This window comes from Melanerpes formicivorus, unplaced genomic scaffold (assembly GCF_026170545.1).
Source record: "Melanerpes formicivorus ecotype bairdi unplaced genomic scaffold, bMelFor1.0.p_v2 SCAF_33, whole genome shotgun sequence".
NCBI classification, from domain to species: domain Eukaryota; kingdom Metazoa; phylum Chordata; class Aves; order Piciformes; family Picidae; genus Melanerpes; species Melanerpes formicivorus.
The window spans coordinates 7,189,213-7,215,651 of record NW_027142385.1 but is presented as its reverse complement, the minus strand read 5'-3'; the positions used below and the strand labels follow the sequence as shown (position 1 = coordinate 7,215,651).

General features: G+C 56.3%; 2 protein-coding genes across 2 annotated transcripts in view; one reads left to right on the top strand and one right to left on the bottom strand.

The window, feature by feature from the left end:
* Positions 1 to 26,439, top strand: part of ADAMTS13 (ADAM metallopeptidase with thrombospondin type 1 motif 13) — a 59,053-nt gene that overhangs the window by 6,406 nt on the left and 26,208 nt on the right. The window contains exons 7-19 of the mRNA XM_068155911.1: positions 118 to 237; positions 1,875 to 1,983; positions 2,619 to 2,779; positions 3,276 to 3,406; positions 4,866 to 4,949; positions 6,350 to 6,466; positions 8,018 to 8,152; positions 8,837 to 8,965; positions 11,641 to 11,766; positions 12,648 to 12,776; positions 13,780 to 13,917; positions 15,481 to 15,560; positions 25,290 to 25,356. Coding sequence (XP_068012012.1) covers positions 118 to 237; positions 1,875 to 1,983; positions 2,619 to 2,779; positions 3,276 to 3,406; positions 4,866 to 4,949; positions 6,350 to 6,466; positions 8,018 to 8,152; positions 8,837 to 8,965; positions 11,641 to 11,766; positions 12,648 to 12,776; positions 13,780 to 13,917; positions 15,481 to 15,560; positions 25,290 to 25,356 — 1,526 coding nt within the window. The remainder of the gene's footprint in view (positions 1 to 117; positions 238 to 1,874; positions 1,984 to 2,618; positions 2,780 to 3,275; positions 3,407 to 4,865; positions 4,950 to 6,349; positions 6,467 to 8,017; positions 8,153 to 8,836; positions 8,966 to 11,640; positions 11,767 to 12,647; positions 12,777 to 13,779; positions 13,918 to 15,480; positions 15,561 to 25,289; positions 25,357 to 26,439) is intronic.
* On the bottom strand, positions 16,158 to 23,966 carry REXO4 (REX4 homolog, 3'-5' exonuclease). The gene is made up of 8 exons (XM_068155912.1): positions 23,655 to 23,966; positions 22,943 to 23,364; positions 22,017 to 22,172; positions 21,389 to 21,582; positions 20,080 to 20,168; positions 19,473 to 19,547; positions 18,371 to 18,445; positions 16,158 to 16,963 (listed from the first exon to the last, which is right to left on the bottom strand). Exons 1-8 carry the CDS (start codon positions 23,835 to 23,837, stop codon positions 16,862 to 16,864), a joined length of 1,296 nt encoding a protein of 431 aa, XP_068012013.1. The 5' UTR covers positions 23,838 to 23,966; the 3' UTR covers positions 16,158 to 16,861.

Sequence of the window (26,439 nt, the reverse complement as noted above, 5' to 3'; positions counted from 1 at the left end):
CTTCCAACCCAAACCATTCCATGATTTTCATAAGCCTCCAACCCTTCTGATGTGTTAAGGTGCTGGACCCTGGGGCTTCCTGCTCTCCCAGGCTGACAGAGAACATTTGTGTTGCAGAAATCTCAAGCCATCCAACATCCTTGTGGCTGGGGAAGCATCCTTCATGCTCAGTGACTTCAGCACAGAAACACTTATGAGAGATGAGATGAAATGGAAGAGGAGAGTGGCAGAAAGTAGGTGTTTGGGCTGTTTTTGTTTGCTTTAAACTTCATTTGTAAGAGCTTCAGTCATGGTGGATCTTGGTTCCTGTTTGACCTGCCCTGGGTGGCCTTGTCTTGGCAGGGGGGGTTGGACTTGATGATCTCCAGAGGTCCCTTCCAACCCCTCCCATTCTGTGATACTGTCAGCCTGTGGCTTGGGCCACTACACTCTGTGCTGGGTTAGGAACTGGCTGGAGGCTGAGCCCAGAGAGTGGTGGTGAATGGTGCCACAGCCAGCTGGCAGCCAGGCACCAGTGCTGTGCCCCAGGGAGCAGTGCTGGGCCCCAGCCTCTTGAACATCTTCATTGATGATCTGGGTGAGGGGGTCGAGTCAGTCAGCAGCAAGTCTGCAGATGACAGCAAGCTGGGGGCAGATGTTGGTCAGTTAGAGGGCAGGAGAGGCTCTGCAGAGGGACCTGGACAGGCTGGGCAGATGGGCAGAGCCCAACAGGATGGCATTCAACAAGTCCCAGTGCCAGGGGCTGCACTTTGGCCACAGCAACCCCAGGCAGAGCTACAGGCTGGGGGCAGAGTGGCTGAGAGCAGCCAGGCAGAGAGGGACCTGGGGGTGCTGATTGACAGCTGCCTGAACATGAGCCAGCAGTGTGCCCAGGTGGCCAAGAGGGCCAAGAGCATCCTGGCCTGCATTAGGAAGAGTGTGGCCAGCAGGAGCAGGGAGCTCATTGTGCCCCTGGACTCTGCTTTGGTTAGGCCACACCTGGAGTCCTGTATCCTGTTCTGGGCCCCTCAGTTTAAGAAGGACATTGAGAGACTTGAAGGTGTCCAGAGAAGGGCAAGAAAGCTGGGGAGGGGTCTGGAGCACAGCCCTGGGAGGAGAGGCTGAGGGAGCTGGGGTTGCTTAGCCTGGAGAAGAGGAGGCTCAGGGGTGACCTCATTGCCCTCTACAACTCCCTGCAGGGAGGTTGTAGCCAGGAGGGGGTTGGTCTCTTCTCCCAGGCAAGCAGCACCAGAACAAGAGGACACAGTCTCAAGCTGTGCCAGGGGAGGTTTAGGCTGGAGGTGAGGAGAAAGTTCTTCCCAGAGAGAGTTGTTGGCCATTGGGATGTGCTGCCCAGGGGGGTGGTGGAGTCCCCATCCCTGGAGGTATTCAGGAGGGGATTGGATGTGGCACTTGGAGCCATGAGATCTGTGTTGATGGGTTGGACTCTATGATCCTTGAGGTCCTTTCCAACCTTGGTGATACTGTGAGACTCAGAAACATCACAGAGGAACAAAGGATCTTCCCTCTCCTTCTCCATGTTGTGCTCTTTGCCTTCTGAGCTGTGCATGGGATAGCATGGGGCAGTTGCTGCAGCTTTAATTGGGCTCACAGCTGGAAGCTAGCAATACCTGGAAGTCTGGGAGCTCTGAGACAGGCCCAGGGGGAGCCCTCTTCAGCTGCAGGCCTGGGCAGCAGCATCCCAGGAAGCTGTTCATCAGGCCAAGTGTGTTCCTTAGCCTTTTGTGGCCTCTCAGCAGTGCCAAGTGATTAATCTCTGAATATCTCCACATCAGTTTTGGATGTGAAGCCATTCCCTGCAGGTGGTGCATGTGCACGGGGGAGCTGTGTCCAGCCTGCTGTCAGCCATGTCACTCTGGTTCTTCACCAGGTAGCAAGGCCTGGATGGCTCCAGAAGCATCTGTGGCTGCTTTTACTGAGAAATCTGACATCTGGTCCCTAGGCTGTGTCCTGCTTGACCTGCTGACCTGCTTCCTCCTGGATGTATGTAATGGTCTTGCATCATGGATTGCAAATGGCACTAGGAGGGGTGGGGTGAGTTTGGTCCAGAGAGGTTCTCCTTCCCCTCTCTACTCTGCCCTGCTCAGGCCACAGCTGGAGTATTGTGTCCAGTTCTGAGCCCCTCAGTTCAAGAAGGTCCTCAGGGAACTGCTTGAGAGTTCAGCACAGAGCCACAAAGCTGCTGCAGGCAGTGGAACATCTCCCTGGGAGCACAGGCTGAGGGAGCTGGGAGCAGAGCAGCCTGAGGGCTGCCCTCATTGCTGGGGATAAAGATGTGCAGGGCTGGAGCCAGGCTCTGCTCAGGGATGGCCAAGGACAGGACAAGGGGCAGTGGGGGCAAGGTGGAGCAGAGAACAGAAAGGAGAACTTTGTCAGTGTGAGGATGGCAGAGCCCTGGGGCAGGCTGCCCAGAGAGGCTGCAGAGTCTCCTGCTCTGGAGACATTCCAAACTCCCCTGGCTGTGTTCCTGTGTGCCCTGCCCTGGGTGACCCTGCTCTGGCAGGGGGGGTTGGACTCAGTCTCTTGAAGTCCCTTCCAACCCCTGATGTTCAGTGATTGTGTGCAAACACCTCCAGGCTGTCTGTGTGGCAGCTCCTCTGACCCTGCACTCCTTGCAGGCAGAAGAGATAACCTCAGTGCTGCAGGGTATCAGAGAGGGTCCTGGCCAGCTGGAGGGAGTCCTGGCACTGCTGCAGAGTGGAGACAGCAGCTCCTTGCCTTTGCTGCCAGTCCTGTGCTCCATGCTGCAGGCTGAGCCCAGCAGGAGGCCCACAGCAGAGTGAGTTCTGGAAGCTCTCTCTTCATTTCTTGCCCTCCACCCAGAGAAGTGGGAGTGGTGGCTGCTGTTGGAAGGAGCTTTGGGACTGGGTGATCTTTAAGGTCCCTTCCAACTCTAAGCCATTCTGGGTCTGTGTGGGGGGGGGTTGTGAGAGTGACCTCAGTGCCTCACAAAGTGCTTCCTTGAGGGCAGGTAGCTGCTGCTCATTCAGCAGTGGGCTCTCAGACTTGGGAGATGCTCTTTTGGGCCTAGTTCCCTCCCACCCCATTTCACAAGCCATGAGCTTGGAGCCTCAGCCTGGCTTGCTCATGGGTAAGGCTCTCTCATGAGTCTGAAGGGAGTTGCTCAGGTTCTGTCAAAGCTAACCCAGCCTTCAGTGAAATATCATCCATCAGCTTGTGAGACCAAACTGGGGCTGAAAAAAGAGCCTGGGGAATCATTTGCCTCTGTAACTCACCAGCTCTGACTGGGTGCTGCTCTTGCCTCCTTGTTCCAGGGAGCTGACTGATGTCCCATTCATTAGGAAGTGTTTGGCTGCTGCTGAGGCCTCTGCAGTGAGGCTGAAGAAGACTTTGCCTCCCTCAGTCATTGATGTGCTCCTTGAAGGAGGAATTGCAAGTGTTGTGGGTAATAAGGAGAATCAGCTTCATGGTGGTATTTTTTCCTCCCCCCCCCCCCCAGGAAATAAACCCCTGGCACAAGCTGGAGCACAGGAGGCTCCTCCTCAGCATGAGGAGAAACCTCTTGACTGTGAGGCTGCTGGAGCCCTGGAGCAGGCTGCCCAGGGAGGTGGTGGAGTCTCCTTGGTCTGGAGGCTTTCAAAGCCTGCCTGGATGTGTTCCTGTGTGACCTGCCCTGGGTGATCCTGCTCTGGCCAGGGGGGTTGGAGTGGGTGATCTCTGGAGGTCCCTTCCAACTCCTACCACTCTGTGAAGCCAGCAAAGGATCTGCTCCTTGCCAGGCTGGACACAGGGGCAGGGTCCAAGAGCATGAGACTGAACACATCCAAGTGCCAGGTGCTGCACATTGGCCACAGCAACCCCAGGCAGTGCTGCAGGCTGGGGGCAGAGTGGCTGAGAGCAGCCAGGCAGAGAGGGACCTGGGGGTAGTGGTTGATGGTAGGCTGAACATGAGCCTGCAGTGTGCCCAGGTGGCCAAGAGGGCCAAGGGCATCCTGGCCTGCATCAGGAAGAGTGTGGCCAGCAGGAGCAGGGAGCTCATCCTGCCCTGTGCTCAGCACTGCTCAGGCCACACCTGGAGTCCTGTGTCCACTTCTGGGCTCCTCAGGTTAGGAAGGAGGTTGAGCTGCTGGAAGGTGTCCAGAGAAGGGCAAGAAAGCTGGGGAGGGGTCTGGAGCACAGCCCTGGGAGGAGAGGCTGAGGGAGCTGGGGTTGCTTAGCCTGGAGAGGAGGAGGCTCAGGGGAGACCTTCTTGCTCTCTGCAACTCCCTGCAGGGAGGTTGGAGCCAGGTGGGGGTTGGGCTCTTCTGCCAGGCAAGCAGCACCAGAACAAGAGGACACAGTCTCAGGCTGTGCCAGGGGAGGTTTAGGCTGGAGGTTAGGAAGAAGTTCTACACAGAGAGATTGGCCCTGGGGATGTGCTGCCCAGGGAGGTGGTGGAGTCCCCATCCCTGGAGGTGTTCAGGAGGAGACTTGCTGGGGTGCTTGGTGCCATGGGTTAGTTGATTGGGTGGTGTTGGGTGAGAGGTTGGACCTGATGATCTTGAAGGTCTCTTCCAACCTGGTCTGTTCTATTCCTATATCTTAGTCTGCAGAGGCTCTTGGCATACTGCATTTGAAGCCTTTAACCCTGCTGTGATTTCCCATCCCAAGAGGTCCCCAGGCTGCCCCCTGCCCACTGCCCAGCCTGTGGGGGTGACCCACAGCCCTCCTTCATGGCTAAGTGGTTGCTGTGGCAAAGCTTTGCAGCTGCTCTGGTGAACTCCTTCCCTTGAATCCTCTCTTCAGGCAGCACAAATGACACTGCTCCCAGCTGGATGAATTCTCACCTTGCCCACACCAGAGCAAGCTGAGCTGCTTGAGGTGATTGTAGGCACTGCTCAGAGGAGTTCTCTTGCTTTCTGCAGAGTTCATGCAGGCTTTCCAGGAGGTAGAGGCAGCCCAGGCTAAAGCCATCCAGCACCTTGCCAGCCTTGTGAGGGATGAGAGTGGTAAGGCAGTGCTTGATCCATTTGCTTATCCTGCTCTCCCCTGGCTTTCTGTTCTGAGGTAATGGGAAGAGGAAACAATTTCTCCTGTCAGTAAGTGAGAAGAAATTGCTCCCTTCCTAGTTACCCTTCTTGGGATGTACAGGACTGGGCCACTTGGGGCTCTGCTGGGGCTTGTGAGTGCTTTTGAACAGCAGAGGTCAGACACAAAGGGCTCTGGAGAAAGCCTCCCCCCCAGCACCAATTTAGTGGTGTTTTAATTGACAGCTAAGGTGAGTCAGCAAACTCAGCTCTGAGGCAAGTGACTCAAGGCAGCTTGGGAGGGCAAGACTGAAGCAAAAGGCAGCTCTGTGGCTAGTAAAGCTCTGTGTGAAGGCTTCACTTTCTCCCAGGAGCTGAACACCTTTCACTGCTGGTTCAGCCCAAAGGCCATTTCAAGCTGCCACTGCTTGAAGGGGTTGAACCACAGAGGTGTTCCTGGCTGTCATCAAGAAGGGGAAAAGGAGTTGCTGCTTTCAGTTGAGTTAACCTCTGTCCTCAGCTCTGCTCCTGCAGAAATCCTTACTCAGCAACACAGCAGAAATGACAAACTGCTTAGAAATGACAAACTGAAAGGATCTTGGGACAGGAAAGGGTCCTGGTACAGGCTGCCCGGGGAGGTGGTGGCAGCCTCAGCCCTGGAGGTGTTTGCAGCCAGGCTGGATGTGGCTGTGAGCAACCTGCTGTGGTGTGAGGGGTCCCTGGCCATGGCAGGGGGTTGGGACTGGCTGAGCCTTGGGGAACTGGCTGAGCCTTGAGGTCCCTTCCAACCCTGACAGCTCTGTGCTGTTTGTGATCCTCAGTCAAGCCTACTGACAGCAGCACAAGGCCTTGCACACCTGTTTGGCATCTCTGCCCCACAGCTTGCTGTGACTGATGCTCACACCTCTGAGGGTGCTCAGGATGGATCCCTAACCCCATCCTGTCTTCCCTGACAGCTGTGGATGCACTCAGTAGCTGTGTGAGCTACCCCAAAAGCTCAAGCTCCTCCTCAATCCAGGAGCCCTGGTGCAATACTTCCCTCCCCAGGTCCTGAGCAGCATGGCTGTGGGCTCATGCACAATCTTCTGCCCCACAACTTGCTGTGGGACCAGTGAGCAGTGCCCCTGTGGCTTCAAGAGGAAGCTGCTGGCTGCTCTTGGCCTGCACAGCCTTGCAGAGCTGCCTTTAATGAGACTTCCCCCAGAGCCTACAGAATCTCCTCTGCATTGCTCCATCCCTGCTTGCCTTTTGTTCTCTTTGCTGCAAGAATGTTGCTCAGCCCTGGCACATCACCCACAGGGCCTCAGATCTCCCTGGGGCTGCAACACTTGGAGCACAGATCCCCACTGAGCATCTCAAATGGTTTCCTCTCCCTGCTGCAGCCTTTCCCTACCTGCTGACACTGACAGAGCTGACCACCTGTGCCATGAGGACTCATCTGGGCTCTCTGCAGTTACAAGTAGATGGCTGCAGGTTGCTGCTTCAAATCCTTAGTCAAGGTACAGTCCTGAGCCTTCCAACTTCTCCTGGGGTGATGCAGCCTCTTTTGTGAAGTCAGATGTGGCAGATGAGGTTTGAAATGGCTTCAGGAATGGCTGCAGGGGCTAAATTTGAAGTGCTAGAGGGATGTAAGCAGCTTTAATAAGAGTCTGGGTTCCCAGGGACTTTCCTCAGGGCTAGCAGACATGGCTGGCACAGCCTGGGCTGCAGCAAAAGTGTGGCCAGCAGGGCCTGGGAGGGGATTCTCCCCCTCTGCTCTGCTGAGACCTCACCTGGAGCTCTGTGTCCAGTTCTGGAGCCCCTAGCACAGGAAGGAGCTGGAGGTGCTGGAAGGTGTCCAGAGAAAGGCCAGGAGGAGGAGCAGAGGGCTGGAGCTGAGCTCCTGTGAGGACAGACTGAGGGAGTTGGGGCTGTGCAGGCTGGAAAGGAGAAGGCTCTGAGGAGACCTCATTGTGGCCTTCCAGGATCTGCAGGGGGCTCCAGGAAAGCTGGGGAGGGACTTTGGAGGGTGTCAGGGAGGGATAGGACTGGGGGGGATGGAGCAAAACTAGAAGTGGGGAGATTGAGATTGGCTGTGAGGAAGAAGTTGTTCCCCAGGAGGGTGGTGAGAGCCTGGCACAGGCTGCCCAGGGAGGTGGTGGCAGCCTCCTGCCTGGAGGTGTTTGCAGCCAGGCTGGAGGTGGCTGTGAGCAACCTGCTGTGGTGTGAGGTGTCCCTGGCCATGGCAGGGGGTTGGAGCTGGCTGAGCCTTGAGCTCCCTTCCAGCCCTGCCAGCTCTGTGATTTGGTGAACTCTGTAGGGTTGGGGTCATGGTTGGACTTGGTGTTCCCAAGGGTCTCTTCCAGGCTGAATGATTCTGTGGCTCTGCAGTGCTGTGCTGGGCTTGGTTTTTAGATGCAAGCTGCTGACCCCAAGCTACCAAGTTTGTTTTCCTGCTGTGTGGTGTTACCAAACTGCAGAAATCTTGGTGCTGAGGGCCATGGTTTGGCACCAGGCATGGCAGAGTTAGTGATTGGACTTGATGATCACAGAAGTGTCAGGGCTGGAAGGGACCTGAAGGCTCAGCCAGTCCCAACCCCCTGCCATGGGCAGGGACACCTCACACCACAGCAGGTTGCTCACAGCCACCTCCAGCCTGGCTGCAAACACCTCCAGGCATGAGGCTGCCACCAGCTGCCTGGTGCTGAGGGCCATGGTTTGGCACCAGACTGGGCAGAGGTAGGGAAGGGTTGGGCTTGATGATCTTTAAAGCTCTTTCTCCAAGCAGAACAACCAGCTGATGCTATGGAATGAGAGGCTCAGTGTTCTGTTTGCATTTCAGACCATCCCAGGGGTGGTGCAGCTTCCTGCATGATCCCTGCTGTCACTTGCTTGCCACTTGTACCCCTGTGACACCTGGGAGTGCTGCAGGCTTGGGAACAGGAGGAATTGTTTCAGGGAAAGGGAAGCTCAGCTTCTCTCTGCTGCTAGGGGATGCCAGCAGGAGCTCCAGGCTGCACTGAAATACTTCTCTTTGGTCTCTTTGGTGTGGAAATGCTGACTCCTGCCAGCCCTGGAGCAGGATGTGGTGATGCCCCTGGATGAGGCTGTGATCAGCTCCCTGGTGGGGACAATGAGGAGACACTCTGAGAAGGAAGAGCTGATCTCCTTGGCCTCCAGGCTGTTGATGATGATGGCAACCAGTGGTGAGTCTCCTGTTCACTGGGGGGCAGTGTCCTTGGGTTTCTGCTTCTATAACCCAATAGTCAAGGTCAGGCTTGGGAAGGCTCTGAGCAGCTGGCTCTAGGGGAGGATGTCCCTGCTCAATGCAGGGACCTTGGGACTGATGACTTCTGGGGGGTCCCTTCCAACCCAAAGCATTCTGTGGCTCTGTGTAATGCAGAAGTTGTGACTTCAGTGAGATGTGGCTGCTTGCAGGGCTTAGGTTAATAGGGCTGGAAGGGAGCTCAAGGCTCAGCCAGTTCCAACCCCCTGCCATGGCCATGGCCAGCTCACACTGCAGCAGGTTGCTCACAGCCACCTCCAGCCTGGCTGCAAACACCTCCAGGGCTGAGGCTTCCACCACCACCATCTCCCTGGGCAGCCTGTGCCAGGCTCTCAGCACCCTCCCAGTTCCTGCCCTATGCATTTCAGAGGTGTAAGGGGAAGGGATGGGGCAGGAGCCCTCTGAAAGGGTTGGAAGTGCTCAGGGCTGTGCTTGCTGCATCTTAGGGAAGGTTTGGGTCTGGCTTGCTCTCTTTGTCCAGCTGATGGTGTCCTGCTACTGCTTTACCACCCCCTCAGTCGCTGCTGCTGCTCTCTGTGGGGAGCACAGTGAGAGGGACACACACAGGAGCAGATCCCAAGGAACTCTTTGTTCTCTGTTTCAGATACTGCTGCAGAGAGTCTCTGGAGAGTTGGAGTCATCCCAGACCTTCTCTCAGCTGTGAGAACTTTCCTTCCCAACCAGGAGATTTGCCTCTCCTGCTGTGGGGTTCTCTGGAGCCTGGCTGTGAGTGGTGAGCAGAACACAGCAGGCATTGTGCCTGGGCTCATGGGACTGGGTGGCAGCAGGTATTGTGCCTAATGGAGCTCAATGGAGCTGCTGCTGGGGCTGGAGTGTTTCTCTCCTCTCCCATTGTGGATTGCTCTCCCAGAGCACTCCCAGAGGAACTTGAAGCCATCCAGATTTAAAGGAGAGGAAGTGAGAGATGAGTGCAGGCTGTCTGGCAGCCTTTTGGTGACACTTCCTCACAGCCCTGTGACTGCTCAGGCCAGGAGCTGGCTTCTGAAGAGTGCCAGAGTGCAGAGGGTGCTGTCTGGGCTGGCAGTCAGCTGCTCCTGGCTCTGCCCTCAGCAGGGGCAGTGCAGTGCAGGCAGCCTGCTGGCTCTCAGGATAGCAGTTGGGATTACCAGCAGCTTAGTGCCTTGTGCCTCACCTCCCTTGGCACAGCTGGGCTAGATCTGAACATCTCCTGGAGACTGCTGTGCCCAAAGGAATGTGATTGCCAGGGTGGCAACTCTGCTCCTGCCATGGCCTTGGCAGCAAACCAGCAGCATCCCCCAGGGCTGGAGAGCAGAGCCAGGAGGGATGCTTGAGCTGACCCCTTCTGGTGAGACCATGTTGGGAGCTTTACAGGGCATTTGCTTCTGTAGCATGCTCAGAGTAGGTTGAGAGCTGCTCTGAAGGAAGATTTGGGGATGCTGATAGCTGAGTGGCTCCCCAGGAGCCAGCAGTGCCCTCCTGCAGCCCAGAGGCAGCTGTGTGCTGGGCTGCAGGGCAAGAGAAGGGATTCTGCCCCTTGGCTCTGCTCAGCTGAGACCTCACCTCCAGTCCTGGTGTCCCCAGAAGAAGGACACAGAGCTGCTGGAGTGAGGCCAGAGGAGGCCACAAAGATGCTCCAAGGGCTGGAGCAGCTCTGCTGGGAGCACAGGCTGAGGGAGCTGGGGCTGTGCAGCCTGGAGGAGAAAAGATTCCAGGGGGGACCTCAGAGCTGCCTTCCAGTACCTGAAGGGATCCTGCAGGGAGGCTGCAGAGAGAGTCCTGGGACCTGTCTTATTCAACATCTTTGTGGGGGACATGGACAGTGGCATTGAGTGCACCCTCAGCAAGTTTGCTGATGACACCAAGCTGTGTGGTGCAGCAGACAGCTGGAGGGAAGGGATCCATCCAGAGGGAGCTGGACAGGCTGCAGAGCTGGGCACAAGCCAACCTCATGAGCTTCAACAAGAGCAAGGGCAGGGTCCTGCATCTGGGTCGAGGCAATCCCAGGCACAAATCCAGGCTGGGCAGTGACTGGCTGGAAAGCAGCCCTGAGGAGAGAGACTTGGGGGTGCTGGTGGACAAAAAGCTCACCAGGAGCTCTCAATGTGCTCTTGCAGCCCACAAAGCCAATCAGATCCTGGGCTGCATCAGGAGAAGTGTGGCCAGCAGGTCGAGGGAGGTGATCCTCCCCCTCTGCTCAGCTCTGCTGAGACCCCACCTGGAGTCCTGCCTCCAGTTCTGGAGCCCCTATTACAAGAGGGATCTGGAGGTGCTGGAAGGTGTCCAGAGAAGGGCCAGGAGGATGATCAGAGGGCTGGAGCTGCTCTGCTGTGAGGACAGACTGAAGGAGTTGGGGCTGTTCAGTCTGGAGAAGAGAAGGCTCCCAGGTGACCTCATTGTGGCCTTCCAGGATCTGAAGGGGGCTACAGGAAGGCTGGGGAGGGACTGCTCAGGATCTCAGGTAGTGATAGGACTAGGGGGAATGGAATGAAGCTGGAGGTGGGGAGATTCAGGCTGGAGGTGAGGAGGAAGTTCTTCCCCATGAGAGTGGTGAAGCCCTGGAATGGGTTGTGCAGGGAGGTGGTCGAGGCCCTGTCCCTGGAGGTGTTTAAGCCCAGGCTGGATGAGGCTCTGGCCAGGCTGATCTAGTGTGGGGTGTCCCTGCCCATGGCAGGGGGGTTGGAACTAGATGATCCTTGTGGTCCCTTCCAACCCTGAATGAAACTATGAAACTAAACTATGACTTCTACTGAGGGTGTCTGGAGCCAGGCCCAGGGGGAATGGTTTGAAGCTGAGGCAGAGCAGGGTTAGAGTGGAGCTGAGCAAGAAGCTCTTCATTTTAGGGTGGTGAGACTCTGGCCCAGGCTGCCCAGGGAGGCTGTGGCTGCTGCCTCCCTAGAGGTGTTGAAGGCCAGCTTGGCTGAGGCCTTGAGCAGCTGAGAGGTGTCCCTGCCCACAGCAGGGAGGTTGGAGCAGATGACCCTTGAGATCCCTGCCAGCCTGTGATGGCTCTTGCAGAGCTGAGGAGCTGTCATCCCCAGGAGAATCTGGAAGCACAGGATGTGCCTGCTGGCTTTAGCTCCCTCTGTTCACCAACCTCCCAGTTTGACTTCTGTGAGCAGCTAAACATCCCTCCTCAGCCCTAAACCTCTCTAAGGTTACTTTGGGAGGCTGCTTGCTGTGAGCCCTTTGTGTAATTTAGATGGCCAAGGAAATGACCTCCTGGAGCAGCTCAGCTCTGTCATGAGCTTCACTGTTGGGCCTGTAAGGTTTGGTTTGGTCTGGTTTGGGTCCTTTCCCCCTGCTTTTGTTCCTGTTAAAGCAACAACTGCAGAGCTCCAGTGCTCTCACTGACACAATCTGACTTTCAGCCTGCCTGGGATCTGGTTGCTTGATGAAATAACTCTCTTCCCTCTTTGCTGTGCTCAGAGAACACAGACCAAGCCCTGCTGGAAGGTGCTGTCCCTGTGACCTCTGCAGTCCTGCAAGAGCACCTCCAGAATGGAGCAGTGGCTGAGTCTGCCTGCTCTGCCCTGTGGGCACTCTCACTCCAAGGTGTGTTTTGCCAGTCCTCTCCTCCCCTGTGCACAGAGGAGTCTGCCAGCCGGCTCTGTCGGTGGGGATCCTCCCCAGCCAGGCTGCCTGGCCTTAGCAGGCTCTGCAGGTGGCAGCAGAGTTAGGGACTTGCATCCTCTCCTGCCACTCTGCCCTGCTCTTGCTCCTCCCCTCCCTGGTCAAGCTATTGTGGATGAGCTCTTAGCTCCTGAGCAATGAGCAATTGGCTGCCCAGGTAGTGCAGATGGGCTGTGTGAGGCTGAGCAGCCACAGGAGCCCTGTGCAGAGGCAGGATTTGATCTGGGGCTTATCAGTTAAGCCCAAGAGTCCTATTTGGGTTGCTCCCTTGAGCACAAGGTGCACTGAGAGGTTTGGCTTGATGCCATTTGGGAACTGGGAGCAGTGCTCCAGAGTGCAGAGCTGCTTGGTTCTCATGGACCTGTGCTCTCAAGCTCATCCTTCTGTACTGCTTTGTCTTCATTGCCTCCTCCTGGGAGGACACTGCCTTGGGTTGGACTTGATCATCTTGGAGGTCTATTCCAACCTTAGTGATGCTGATAGTGATGCTGTGTTCACCTACTGCCCTGTGCTCCTGCCCTCCTTCCCCTAGCAAGAGCTGAGCAATCTCCTTTCTAGCCCCCACCAGCACCAGGTAGTGTTCAGGACTCTCCATCCCTTTTGGCTTGGAGACTGGGAGGGAATCTTGGCATAGATCTGTCAGAGAGGTAGAGCCCTGGACCAGCTCATGCTAAGACCTCCCTGGGTCTCTCTTTGGCTGTGACAGGATTTCCCCTGTGTCCTTTCTTCACTGTCATGGCCTGGTGAAGGGGCTCTGGGCAACAGGAGGCTGATGGAATGTTTTGGGGCTTTGCCTTTTACAGGGTGCCTTGGTGAAGATGAATTGGAGCCCCTGACTGTGCTGCTGCTGGATGCACTCAGGGAGCACCCAGGGAGAGCAGTGCTGGTGAAGAGTGCCTGCCTGGCCTTGGCAAGCCTTCTGAGGCTCTCTGGTACCATTCAGCAGTTCTCACTAGCTGCAGAGCAGCTCAGAAGTGTGGGGGTGGGGGTCTGGATAGTTCAGAAGCTCACAGTGAGATTGGATTGACATCTGCTCTGCTGAGGTGATCTCCTCTTGCAGGACTGGAAGAGGAAACAGTGCCACTGAAGGTGTGAGGGTTGGGGTTTCTTCCTGTGGCACCCAGTGTGTGTCTGAGGAGCAGATCAGTGCAGTCTGACCTCTCAGTAGCTCCTGGGGTTGGTTTGTGGTGGTCATGAGCTGCAAAAAGGCAGAGCTCAAAGTGAAACCAGACACTGCAGTGTCACTGTGGCCCTGCATGGCAGTGCCAGCTGTGCAGCTGGCCACTGGCTGGCCACATAAGCTTCAGCAGTGGGCAAGAGAGGGGATTCTGCTCTGCTGAGACCTCACCTCCAATCCTGCCTCCAGTTCTGGTGTCTCCAGCAGCAGCAGGACACAGAGCTGCTGGAGTGAGGCCAGAGGAGGCCACAAGGATGATCCAAGAGCTGGAGCAGCTCTAGTGAGGACAGGCTGAGGGAGCTGGGGGTGTGCAGCCTGGAGAAGGATCCAGGGGGAGCTTTTCATCAGGGTGTTGAGAGCCAGGCCAAGGGGGAATGGGTTGAAGCTGAGGCAGAGCAGGGTTAGAGTGGAGCTGGGGAAGAAGTTCTTCAGCAGGAGGGTGGTGAGGCTCTGGCACAGGCTGCCTGGGAGGCTGTGGCTGCCTCCTGCCTGGGGGTGTTCAGGGCCAGGTTGGGTGAGGCCTTGAGCAGCTGAGTGTAATTGCAAGGTGTCCCTGCCCATGGTGGGGAGGCTGGAGCAGATACCCTCAGAGGTCCCTTCCCACTTGAGCCATTCTGGGGTTCAGGAGAGCTTTTAGATACAGTGCAAGTAATGGGACTGGCTTCCTGGAAGTGTCACACAGCTGCCAGGTGGAGCAGGGCAGGGGGAAGGAGGTGATGCAGTCTGCAGCTGCCCAGCAGTGTTTGTCTCTCTTTCAGAGGTAGCAGCTTTGAGGCTGGTAACTGATCCTGGAGGCAGTGGAATACACCTGCTCAAAGCCACCTCCCACCTGCACTTCCATGACCCACAAGTGGTGGGAAGCATCTGCATGCTGATGAAGGAGATGGCTCAGTATGGTGAGAAGCTCATCTGCTCAATCTCTTCCTCCCCCCCAAGGAGAGGGAAGAAACCCTCCTCCAGTAAGAACTGCCCTAAAGGCAGGTAGTGCAGAGACATGAAAGGGGTCCCAGACCCTGCAACAGGCTGCCCAGGGAGGGGGTTCAGTCCCTGCCCCTGGAAGTGTTAGAAAGAGGCAGAGGTGTGGTGCTGAGGGCCACAGTTTGGCACCAGGCTTGCTGGAGTGGGACTCCTTGTTCCTCAAAGGGTTTCCCCCTCCCCAAACCAAAACAATCCTGTGGCTCTGTGTTAGTAGCTCTCAGGAAAGGCTGTCCCTGAGAGAGCAGAATGTGTGAGGAGAGCAGTGTGAGCAGCAGCACCAGAGAGCTGATCCTGCTCTTGCCTGACCACACCTGGAGCACTGCATCCAGTCCCTGTGTCCTCACCATAAGAGCTGCTGGAGCAGGTCCAGAAGAGGCCACAAGGATGATCTCAGGGCTGGAGAACCTCCCCTATGGGGACAGGCTGAGAGAGTTGGGGCTGGTCAGCCTGGAGAACAGAAGGCTCCAGGGAGACCTGAGAGCAGCCTTCCAGTAGCTGAAGGGGCTCCAGGGGAGCTGGGGAGGGAGTTGTGACAAGGGCTGGGAGTGCCAGGGCAAAGGGAATGGCTTTGAGCTGGGAGAGAGCAGCCTGAGACTGGAGGGAGAAATTCTTTGTGGTGAGGGTGAGGAGACACTGAACAGCTCACCCTGGGAGCTTGTGGATGTCCCCTCCCTGGAGGTGCTCAAGGCCAGGCTGGATGAGGCCTTCAGCCACCTGGGCTGGGGGGAGGCTTGAGCTGGATGATCTTCCAAGGTCCTTTCCAACCCAAAGCATTCTGTGACTCCCTGAAGTGGAGCTGAGTGCTCATCCCACTCACTCTTGGGTGACTATAAATGGCACTGGTGTCAACATGCCAGTTCTCCTCCTCTGTGTGTAGATCTGTTCCCTCTGCTCTCCCTCAGCTCATGCTGAAGCTGTGGGCTGCTGGGACCATAAATCATAGTATCACAGTATCAGTCAGGGTTGGAAGGGACCCCAAGGATCAGCCAGTTCCAACCCCCTGCCATAGGCAGGGACACCCCACACTACATCAGGCTGCCCAGAGCCTCATCCAGCCTGGCCTTAAACACCTCCAGGGACAGGGCCCAAACCACCTCCCTGGCCAACCCATTCCAGGGCTTCACCACTCTCATGGGGAAGAACTTCCTCCTCACCTCCAGCCTGAATCTCCCCACCTCCAGCTTCATTCCATTCCCCCTAGTCCTATCACTACCTGAGATCCTGAGCAGTCCCTCCCCAGCCCTCCTGTAGCCCCCTTCAGATCCTGGAAGGCCACAATGAGGTCTCCTGGGAGCCTTCTCTTCTCCAGACTGAACAGCCCCAACTCCCTTAGGCTGTGCTCACAGCAGAGCAGCTCCAGCCCTCTGCTCCTGGCCCTGCTCTGGACACCTTCCAGCACCTCCAGATGCCTCTTGTCATAGGGGCTCCAGAACTGGAGGCAGTACTCCAGGTGGGGTCTCACCTCTCTGCTTACACCACAGATGATGTCCTGCTGGAGATGCTAGCCCTGAACATGGCAGAACTGCTGTCTGACATCCAAAGCCACTTTGCTTCCAGCAAGGTATGTAGAAGGCAGTGTGGTAAGAGGCTGGATGCTTCATGTATTGCTGGTGATGGATTTCCTCACCCCCTGACTGCAGAGGGGTTGGAATAGGTAAGCTTTAAAGGTCCCTTCCAAGCCAACCCATCCTGGTTCATCAGGTGGTGAAGAGTTGCTTTGGGTTTCACAGAAGCAGCTCTCCCCTCTGAGAACACTCCCTTGAAAGGCTGAGGGAGCTGGGGGTGTTCAGCTTACAGAGGAGAAGACTCCAGGGGGACCTCAGAGCTGCCTGCCAGCACCTGAAGGGATCCTGCAGGAAGGCTGCAGAGGGACTTCTGCTGAGGGGGTCTAGAGCCAGGCCAAGGGGGAAGGGTTTGAAGCTGAGGCAGAGCAGGGTCAGACTGGAGCTGGGGAAGAAGTTCTTCAGTAGGAGGGTGGTGAGACTCTGGCACAGGCTGCCCAGGGAGGCTGTGGCTGCCTCTTCCCTGGAGGTGTTGAGGCCTTGAGCAGCTGAGTCTAGTGGAGAGGTGTCCCTGCCCCTGCTGGGGAGCTTGGAGTAGCTGACCTCTGAGGTCCTTCCAACCTGAGCCATTCTCTGCTGAGGATTCCATGCAAGGCTTTTTTTCAGGCACTGCTTTTATTAACAAAGGGCTATAGAAATAAGAGGAGCAAACCAAGTGAGGCTGGGCTGGACAACTCTCCTGTTTCCCCCCAGGAGATCAGGACCCTTGTGGATGCAACACTTCTGAAGCTGCAGAAGTAAAATGGGAACCCCTTTTTGGCCAGGAGGAAGACTTCTCTCCTCCTGGTTCAGAGAGGGAAGCTTGGAGCCCCCAGAGATGTTGTCAGCAGGCTTTTCTCATCAGAAGGATGACCATCAGCCCATGAGTCATGGGTGAACTCTTCTAGGTGGTGCTTGCTTTAGGTACCACAACAGAGACTAACAGCAGCAGTGGAGAGTTTGCCTTAACTTTGAGGCTTTGGGGTAAAGATTTGAGTCCTGGCAGGTTTGTCTCTCCCTTCCATCTGCTGTACTGGAACAACCCTTTTGCAGTCTGCTTCCTCTGCAGAGACTCCCCTGAAGCCCTTCCCAAAGGCAGGGCTCTGTTGCAGGTGTTGTTTAAGCACAGCAGCAGGGATTAGGTGGCAGGCACCACCCAGAGAGGGGACAGTGGCTGCCTCCTGTGGCCCCAGTCACCTGGCAGGTCAGAAGCATTACCTTGTGACTGATTCCCTCAAGCAGCTGCTGTCAGCTCTGAGCTGCCTCTGAATGTGCCTCAGAATGAGCCAGGCACCCAGCAAATGCTGGAGGTGGGAAGCAGTCAGGTTTTAGCTTTCTTGTTGGTAGGTTTGTTCTTGAGAGCAGCTTCCCATTTCTTCTTCTCCAGGGTGTAGAGCCTCATAGCTGCTTGGGCATCCTGAATCTGAGGGAGAACAGAACAGGAGGCTTAGTGAAATGTAGCTGCTGGGCTGTGAGAGTGTTAATAAAGAGCAGAATCTTCCACCCCTGCAAGTAATGTGGCATCATTTCTCTCTAGAGCCAGGTTGTGTGACTAGTGGCAAGGGATTCAGCTGGGTTCAGAGCACACAGCCCACCCCCAGGCTATGCACTTCTCTTTCTCACTGTGACTTGGGAAACGAGGAGGAAAAAGCCAAACAACTTTTGGACTGATTCAACATCTTGGAAGCTACCCTTAGGATGTGCCTGGTTCACTTCATTCCTCTGTTGAATCCTTCACTCCACTGAAAGGAAGGAGCTCAACAGTTAGCCAGGGCTGCAGAGTGCTGCTTTGAAGGTAAGCTGAGTCTCAGTATCTGAGAATTACTTCTCCTCCCCCTGAGGATCTCACAGAATTAGTATTTACACCAAACACAGCTCACTTGTGCACAAGTCCATGGCTATAAGGAAACAATCCCAGTGCTAGGAGGCCTGTAACAGGAAGCCATTTAAATGGCAGTGCTGCTGTCCCAGCAGAGCTTGCTGGCTTGGGCCAGTCCCAGGCACAAATCCAGGCTGGGTGCAGAGTGGGTTGAGAGCAGCCCTGAAGAAAGAGCCTTGGGGGTGCTGGGTGCTGAGCAGCTCCCCAGGAGCCAGCAGTGCCCTCCTGCAGCCCAGCAGGCAGCTGTGTGCTGGGCTGCAGCCAGAGCAGTGTGGGCAGCAGGGCAAGAGAGGAGATGCTGCCCCTTGGCTCTGCTCAGCTGAGACCTCACCTCCAATCCTGCCTCCAGTCCTGGTGTCCCCAGAAGAAGGACACAGAGCTGCTGGAGTGGGGACAGAGGAGGCCACAAAAATGATTCAAGGGCTGGAGCAGCTCTGCTGTGAGCACAGGCTGAGGGAGCTGGGGGTGTGCAGCCTGGGGAAGAGAAGATTCCAGGGGGAACCTCAGAGCTGCCTGCAGTAGCTGAAGGAATCTTACAAGAAGGCTGCAGAGAGACTTTTCCTGAGGGGGTCTGGAGCCAGGCCAAGGGGGAATGGGTTGAAGCTGAGGCAGGGCAGGGTTAGAGTGGAGCTGAGGAAGTAGTTCTTCAGCAGAAAGGTGGTGAGGCTCTGGCACAGGCTGCCCAGGGAGGCTGTGGCTGCCTCCTCCCTGGGGCTGTTCAAGGCCAGGTTGGGTGAGGCCTTGAGCAGCTGAGTGTAGCTGAGAGCTGTCCCTGCCCGTGGTGGGGAGGTTGGAGCAGATGCTCCCTGAGGTCCCTTCCAACCTGAGCCATTCTGTGAGTTTGAGAGGCTAGAGTGGAGGCACAGCACTGTGGAGTGCAGGCAGAGCCCAGAGGCAGCCTGCAGCAGCCTGGCCCCCAGCCCCCAGGCTGTGCTGTGCCCAGCCACGCACCGAGCAGTGCTCCGAGGTCTGCACCCGAACGTTCAGCAGCTTCTCACACAGCAGCTTCAGGGAGGGCCTGGAGCTCTGCAAACAGAACAGACAGAATCATGCTGTGCCCACTGCTGGAGGCACCCTTCAGAAGGCTGGGGAGTGATAGGGGCAAGGGCATGAGACTGGAGCAGGGCAGAGTTAGGTTGGACGTCAGGAGGAAGCTCTGCACAGTGAGGCTGGCACAGGCTGCCCAGGGATGTGCTTCAGGCCCCATCCCTGCAGACATTCAAGGTCAGATCTGCTGTGGCCCTGGGCAGCCTGATCTAGTTGGAGGTGTTCCTGCTGACTGCAGAGGGGTTGGACAAGCTGACCTCTGAGGCTCCCTTCCAACCCAGTGCAATCTGGGAATTCTCTGACCCTTTACTCCAGCAGCCTAAGCAGAAGATGAAGGCATCCAGGGGTTTATATCCTCAGGGAAATGATGCCAGGAAGGATGAGCCCTCCTGCAAGGGGAGCTCTGCCACCTTTGAGGAGTTGTGGAGGCTCCAAGCCTGCAAATATGCCAAGCCAGGTTGGATGTGGCAACTTGGTCTAGTGGAAGGCATCTCTGCACATGGCAGGGGGGTGGAATCTGATGATCTCTAAGGTCCCTTCCAACCCAAACCATTCTGTGATCTTATTTGCTGTCCAGGAAAGCATTATGAGGACCATGGAAGTGCTGTAGAATGGGAGAGCCACTGCCATTTGTGCCCAGATTTTACCAGCAGTGTTTGGACTGATCTAAGTACTCTCCTCCCAGAGTAATTGGCCCCTGCCCAGGGAGGTGGTGGAGTCCCCATCCCTGGAGGGGTTCACAAAAGGCTTGGCTGTGGCACTTGGAGCCATGGTTTAGTTGTCAGGAGGTGTTGGGTGATCTGATGATCTCTGAGGTCTTCCCCAACCTGATTGTTTCTATGGCACTCACTGATGTATCTCAGCCAGCCTGGTGTTTGCAGGTGGAAAAGCAGGGACCCCTCTTCCAGGTGGGAAGGAAAGAAAAGGGTCAGGCAGAGGGCAGTGCAGGAGGTGCTGGGAGCTGGCAGTCAGGTCCCAGAGGGGCACTTTGCCCTCAGCCTCTCACCTTGACTCTCTGTTTGAAGGGTTTGTATCTCTGGGTGTCACGGATCATCTTCTGGGGGTGATCAAGGAACAGCACCTAGGAGAAAGGACACTGCCACTCCAAACCATCCTGCTCCTTGCAGACTCACACAGCTGGATGCAGAGCTCCTGCTGCTGCCTTCCACCCCCCATAAAATACAGCTCAGCCCCACGAACAGCCAAGGCCAAGATCCCCCAGCCAGCAGCTGGGAGCAAGAGCCACACAGAACTGCAGCTGGAAGCAGTGCTGGTACAGCATGCATGAGAAGCCTCTCTCTGGCAAGGAGGCCCAGGCTGCTGAGCTCTGGAGGCTAAGCAAAGCATGCAGACAGCTTCCTCATCACTGCTCCCTCCCTGGCTCTTGAGGTGAGCAGATCACCTTCCAAACTCTCCCTCATGGCATTGAACTTCAGCTGGCAAGTGGCTGGGGCTGTCCTGGCTGCAGCAGGACAGGACAAGACACTGAGGGAGCAGTGAGAAAGCTTCTGGTTCAGGTTTGTTCAGCTGACCCAGGAGGTTGTATCAGCCACTTGATCAACCTTCCAGTTTTGGAGCTTTGCCTCCCAGAGAAGAAAGCTGCAGCCCAGTACCTTCAGGTCGTTGCGGAGGGCATGGCCGACCAAAATCCTCCCAGCCAAGATGTTGGCAACCTCCTTCTGCACTGTTCTGAAGTCTTCCCCTGAAAAGACCACAGAAGGGAAACACCTTCCATCAGAAGCACAAAATAACTCAGTACCCTGCAGTTTAAGGGACACCTCTCAACCAGACTCAGCTGCTCAAGGCCTCACCCAACCTGGCCTTCAACACCTCCAGGGGAGAGGCAGCCACAGCCTCCCTGGGCAGCTTGAGTCTCAGCAGCCTCCTACTGAAGAACTTCTTCCTCAGCTCCACTCTAACCCTGCTCTGCCTCAGCTTCAAACCATTCCCCCTTGGCCTGGCTCTAGACACCCTCAGGAAAAGTCCCCCTGGAGCCTTCCTGCAGGATCCCTTCAGCTCTTGGCAGGCAGCTCTGAGGTCCCCCTGGAGTCTTCTCTTCTCCAAGCTGCAGAGCCCCAGCTCCCTCAGCCTGTCCTCATAGAGGAGCTGCTCTAGCCCTTGGATCACCTTTGTGGCTTCCTCTGGCCTCAATCCAGCTCTGTGTCCTCATGCTGGGGACACCAGACCTGGCCACAGTGTTGGAGGTGGGGTCTGAGCAGAGCCAAGGGGCAGAATCCCTGAGTTAATCTCTAGTGCATCAGGAACCACTCTGCAAAAGGGTTTTATTGCCACTGTTTTGCTTAGCCTCCAGGCTGCATTTTCTTTTCCACTTCTCCAAACAGAGCTAAAACTTCTCTGAGCTCAGCCAAGGTTTCTGTGGCAGCCTGTTAAGATGTTTTTGGTTTTCCCCTCTTTAAAGAACATTTAAAGAGGGACACAGATACCTGAGTGTGTCCAGAGAAGGGCAATGAGGCTGGGGAGGGGTCTGGAGCACAGCCCTGGGAGGAGAGGCTGAGGGAGCTGGGGTTGCTTAGCCTGCAGAAGAGGAGGCTCAGGGGAGACCTTGCTGTCTGCAGCTACCTGAAGGGAGGTTGTAGCCAGGTGGGGGTTGGGCTCTTCTCCCAGGCAAGCAGCACCAGAACAAGAGGACACAGTCTCAAGATGTGCCACGGGAGGTTTAGGCTGGAGGTGAGGAGAAAGTTCTTCCCAGAGAGAGGAATTGACCACTGGGATGTGCTGCCCAGGGAGGTGGAAGAGTCCCCATCCCTGGAGGGGTTCAGGAGGGGATTGGCTGTGGCACTTGGAGCCATGGTTTAGCTGTCAGGAGGTGTTGGGTGAGAGGTCATAGGTTGGACTTGATAACCTCTGATCCAACCTGGTTGCTTCTATGATTTTTTGGGGGGTGAAGGGGAGCCTTCCTACCTGCTTTGATGTCCTGGGGGCGTATGCCACTGACAGCTGTTCTGTAGTCAGTGACCTCCTCTGTGGGCTTCACATATTTGTCATAGATGCACTTCCCAAACTGGTTGACGAGGGAGACACGAGCCACAATGCTGTCCTCCCCCTTGGGGCCCACTCCCACCATCTCACAGTCCATGGCTACAGCTCGAGTCAGCCTGCAAGACAAAGCACAGCTCTCCTGCAGGGGCTGCAGAGGGGACTGCCCAAGGCTCAGGGGGATCTGAGCCTCTGCTCTGCACCTGCAAATGGCAGCTCTTGGGAGAGAACTTCTCCCAGGCACCCAGCACCAGAACAAGAGGACACAGTCTCAAGCTGTGCCAGGGGAGGTTGAGGCTGGAGGTGAGGAAGAAATTCTTCCCAGGAAGAGGAATTGGCCATTGGGATGTGCTGCCCAGGGAGGTGGTGGAGTCCCCATCCCTGGAGGGGTTCAGAAAGGGCTGGGATGTGGCACTTGGAGCCATGGTTTTAGTTGTCAGGAGGTGTTGGGTGACAGCTTGGACTTGATGAGCTCTGAGGTCTTCTCCAACCTTATTGATTCTGATACCCTCAGTGCCCCTGGTGCCATCCTTCCTGCTGCAGTGCCACTCACCCTTCAAAAGCCTTTTCTTTGACCAGCACTCGCTCCACAGACTCCTTGCTTTGGTCTGTTTCCAGTCCCAGGTTTCTTCTAGCAACTTTTGCTGCTTCAGGTCCTATTGCTGCCTCAATATCTTTTGGGTCAACATCATCAAACCAGATTTCAGCCCTGTTGGAAGCAGAGATTGAAGTACACTGAAGAGCCTTCTTCAAACACTCTTGGACCTTTCCAGTGTGAGAAAAGCACATTTAGTATTCACAGCAAGAGAGCAGCTCTGTGACCATGAGTGCAGTGCTGTCTCCTGGGCAGGTTTGCTCTCTGGGAGGAGCAGGGCCAGCAAGCCTCTCTTTTCTCCTCAGCTTTAGACTGGAAGAGTGCAACTGCAAGCAGTGCACACCTCCCAGGAGGAAGGTTCTCCCCCTCTGCTCTGGTGAGACCCCCACCTGGAGCACTCTGTCCAGTTCTGGACAGGAAGGATCTGGAGGGTGTCCAGAGCAGGGCCATGAGGATGAGCAGAGGGCTGGAGCTGCTCTGCTGTGAGGACAGACTGAGGGAGTTGGGGCTGTCCAGTCTGGAGAGGAGAAGGCTCCCAGGAGACCTCATTGTGGCCTTCCAGGATCTGAAGGGGGCTATGGGAAAGCTGGGGAGGGACTTTGGAGGGTGTCAGGGAGGGACAGGACTGGGGGGGATGGAGCAGAACTAGAAGTGGGGAGATTGAGATTGGCTGTGAGGAAGAAGTTGTTCCCCATGAGGGTGGTGAGAGCCTGGCACAGGTTGCCCAGGGAGGTGGTGGCAGCCTCCTGCCTGGAGGTGGTGGCAGCCAGGCTGGATGTGGCTGTGAGCAACCTGCTGTGGTGTGAGGTGTCCCTGCCCATGGCAGGGGGTTGGAACTGGCTGAGCCTTGAGCTCCCTTCCAGCCCTGATGCTGTACTACTCACTCTTTGGGTGGTTGCTCCACAGGCTCTGCAGCTTTCCTCCTCTTATGTTTTATATCCTCTTTCTCCTTCACAGTGTTGGCACTTTGCTGTTTTCCTTTCTCCTTTGCCATGTTGCCATTGTGCTTTGTTTCCTTCCCCTTTACAACGTTGCCATTTTCCTCCTTCTCTTGGCAGCCTTTCCCCTCCCTCTTGGTACCATTTAACTTCTTCTCCATTGCAACCTTCTTGGCTTCTGGCTTAGCCAGAGGAGGGTTTTCCTTACCAGAAGCCTTGCCCACTTCCTGGGAGGGTTTGGCCTTCACCTTCCCATTGGGAGCTGGGACTTCTTGGCTGTTTCCTGCCTTGAGGGGTTGCTTCTTTTTGGTGTGTGTTTGACGAGTAGAGAGGGAAGCTTTGGAGCTATTTGTCTTTTGTTTCAGTAGCTAAAAGGAGAGGGAAAAGGATTATTCGGGCATGTTTCAACCCTGCCAGCCTGTGTCAGTGCCCAGTGGCCCTGCACTCTCTGGCTGCCTCTAGGGGAGTCAGCTGCAACCCGTCCCCCCCGCTCCCTGCCCGCAGCACTTCATTCATAGTTATACCACTCATCCTTATTTATTTCTTAATTCCCACATCCCATGTGGGGGCGCCTTCCGGGAACCACGGCATGGCCCCGGCGCCCTGCCCCAGCCCCAGCCGGCATCGCCACAGCCGACCCTCCCCCGGCTCCCCTCACCTCCTCCAGCGCCTTCCAGTTGGAGGAGAACTCCCCGGGGCTGCGGGGAGGAGCTGCCGCCAGGCCGGGGCCCTTCTGCGTCGCTGCCCCTTCCCCGCCGCCATGCTCGGCCTTCCCCTTCTTCCTCTTCCTCCTCTTGCCCTTCTTGCGGCCCTCGGGCTCCGCGGGGCTCTGCTTCGCCATGCGGGGGGGGCCCGGGCGCGGGCAGCGACTCTGAGCCGGGCCGGGGCTGGCGCTGGGGCGGGCAGCCACGCCGGGAGGGGACGGAGCAGCGCCGCAGCCGTCCGGCGGGAAACGGGGCCGGGACCCAGCCGCGGTGCAGCGGTCCGGCGGGAAATGGGGCCGGGACCGAGCAGCGCCGCAGCGGTCCGGCAGGAAACAAGGCTCCGCGCTTCAGTTCCGGCCTCGCCCCTGCCCCCTGCCGGCCGGGCGGGCAGGGAGGTTTGGGTCGGGCAGGGCGGCTTGGCTCCGGCTGCCGCCGTGGGGTCGCCGCGCTGCCGTGGCGGAGGCGTGAGGCCTCTCAGGGCACGGGTCGAGCCGCACAGAGCCCCTTCTCTCCCCACAGATCACCTCCCGCCTGTGGGGCTGGCTCCGGGCTGGCTCTCGCTGCGCTCTTTGGCTCGCAGTAAAGTCACAAACATTGCGCAAAGCTTCCCCGCAGCTGTTCCCCCCCCTCCCCCGGCCGCCCCTCGCTGCCGAGGCTGAGCTCCCCCTGTTTGTTTAAACCCTGCGCTCTTCCCTTCCGCTCCACGTGATGCTCGGGGCCAAACACCTCCTGAAACCATTAAACCGCCCCCGGGCCGGCGCTGAGTCGGCTGCAACCCCTCCAGCATGACCGTCAGCTTGACGGTCCGGCTGTTCGTGATGCTCCCCTTGGGCTTCGGCTGCCTGTCGGCTTTCCAAGAGGTGAGTTTGACCTCCACAAAACGCCAAGGTTTCCAGGAAGGCTTCAAAACATTATTTCTAGGAAGAAAAAAAACCAAAACAAACCTCAACCCAAACCCCAAACCATCAACAACTGAGAGACAACACAGAGTGTTCTAAGCCAAGACTCATCCAACCTTACTGATGAAGCAGCTGAAGCTGTTTCCTCCGGGTGGCTCTTGCTGGAGCCTCAGCGTTGTGCACCATAAACCCATGAGGTTGTGTAGCCTGGAGAAGAGGAGGCTCAGGGGAGACCTTCTTGCTCTCTTACAGCTACCTGCAGGGAGGTTGTAGCCAGCTGGGGGTTGGTCTCTTCTCCCAGGCACCCAGCACCAGAACAAGAGGACACAGTCTCAAGCTGTGCCAGGGGAGGTTTAGGCTGGAGGTGAGGAGAAAGTTCTTCCCAGAGAGAGTTGTTGGCCATTGGGATGTGCTGCCCAGGGAGGTGGTGGAGTCCCCATCCCTGGTGCTCCAAGAAGGCTTGGATGTGGCCATGGTTTAGTTGTCAGGAGGTGTTGGGTGACAGCTTGCACTTGGTGACCTCTGAGGCCTTTTCCAGGCTTGTTGATTGTATGACTCTATGAAAACTTGGCATTGGTACTTGTGGAGCTGTTGGTGGCCTTCCTTCCAGCTCAGGTTAAGTGATGGATCTTGTATCCCCTTGGTCCCTCATACAAACATGTAAAACTCTTCCTCTTCTTCCTCTTGCAGAGATTTCTGGGGGCTCTGGATGCAGAAGATGTTCTCTCTTACTTTGGAACCAGCTCAGTGTCTGATGGTATGCAGGGCTCCTTCCTCCTTGGTTTTAGACCGTGCCTGTCAGTTTGTTCCTACTCCTGGATGTTTGGTAGCTCTGAGAATGCTGATTGATGAACCATACCCTGACAGGCATTGAGCGTTTCTGAGTCCCAGTGCTCACAGCTGGGGCTGGTTAGTCTTGAGAAGGCTCAGAGGGGACCTTACTAACTTGGATAACTATCTGAGGGGTGGGTGTCATGAAGAAGGAGCCAGGCTCTTATTGGTGATGCCCAGTGGCAGGACAAGGACCGACAGGTACAAGCTAGAACCTAGGAGGATCCACCTCAGCATGAGGAGAAATCCTTCCTGTGAGGCTGCTGGAGCCCTGGAGCAGGCTGCCCAGAGAGGTTATGGAGTCTCCTTCTCTGGAGACATTCAAAACTCCCCTGGATGTGTTCCTGTGTGACCTGTCCTGGGTAATCCTGCTCTGGCAGGGGGAGTTGGACTCAATCCCTAGAGGTCTCTTCCAACCCCTACCATGATCCACGTCCCAGTGTGAAAGCAGTGCAGGAACTGAGTCAGTGTTTGAGCTCTGCTGAGGGAGAGAGAGATGATAAACCTTTGTGGTCATTTCTCCTGTGGTCCTCCTTTTCTGTGGTGATATTTTTCCTGTGAGATTAACAAGGTCCAGGTCTTCTGAGTGGGAAGCTTTAGACTGAGAAGTGCTTTAAATGCACCTGATAATTTTGTTGAGTGGAGTCAACACGTGGAGAGACTTCTGCCCTGGGTCTGGGTTGATGGTGGTTCAGAATCCAGGCACGTCTGAAGCTCTCAAATCCTCAAAGCAAGGATGCTGTCTGCTTATGAGCTCATTTTCTGCTCATCCCAGCATCTCTCTCTGGGTTATGGTAATTCTCACTTGGGAAGGCTTGACATCTGAGGGAGGAAAGCTGTCTCAGCCTCTGTGAAATCAAATCCTATCCTTATGCAGAGAGCAGAGGTGCCCAGAAACCAGGAGCCACTTTCAGAGCTGTTCTCTCTTCCCAAGCAGATTATCCTCGCTTTGGGATACAGAAAAGCACAGAAAAGTTCTTTTGCCTGCTGCCACAGTGACTCCAAAAGG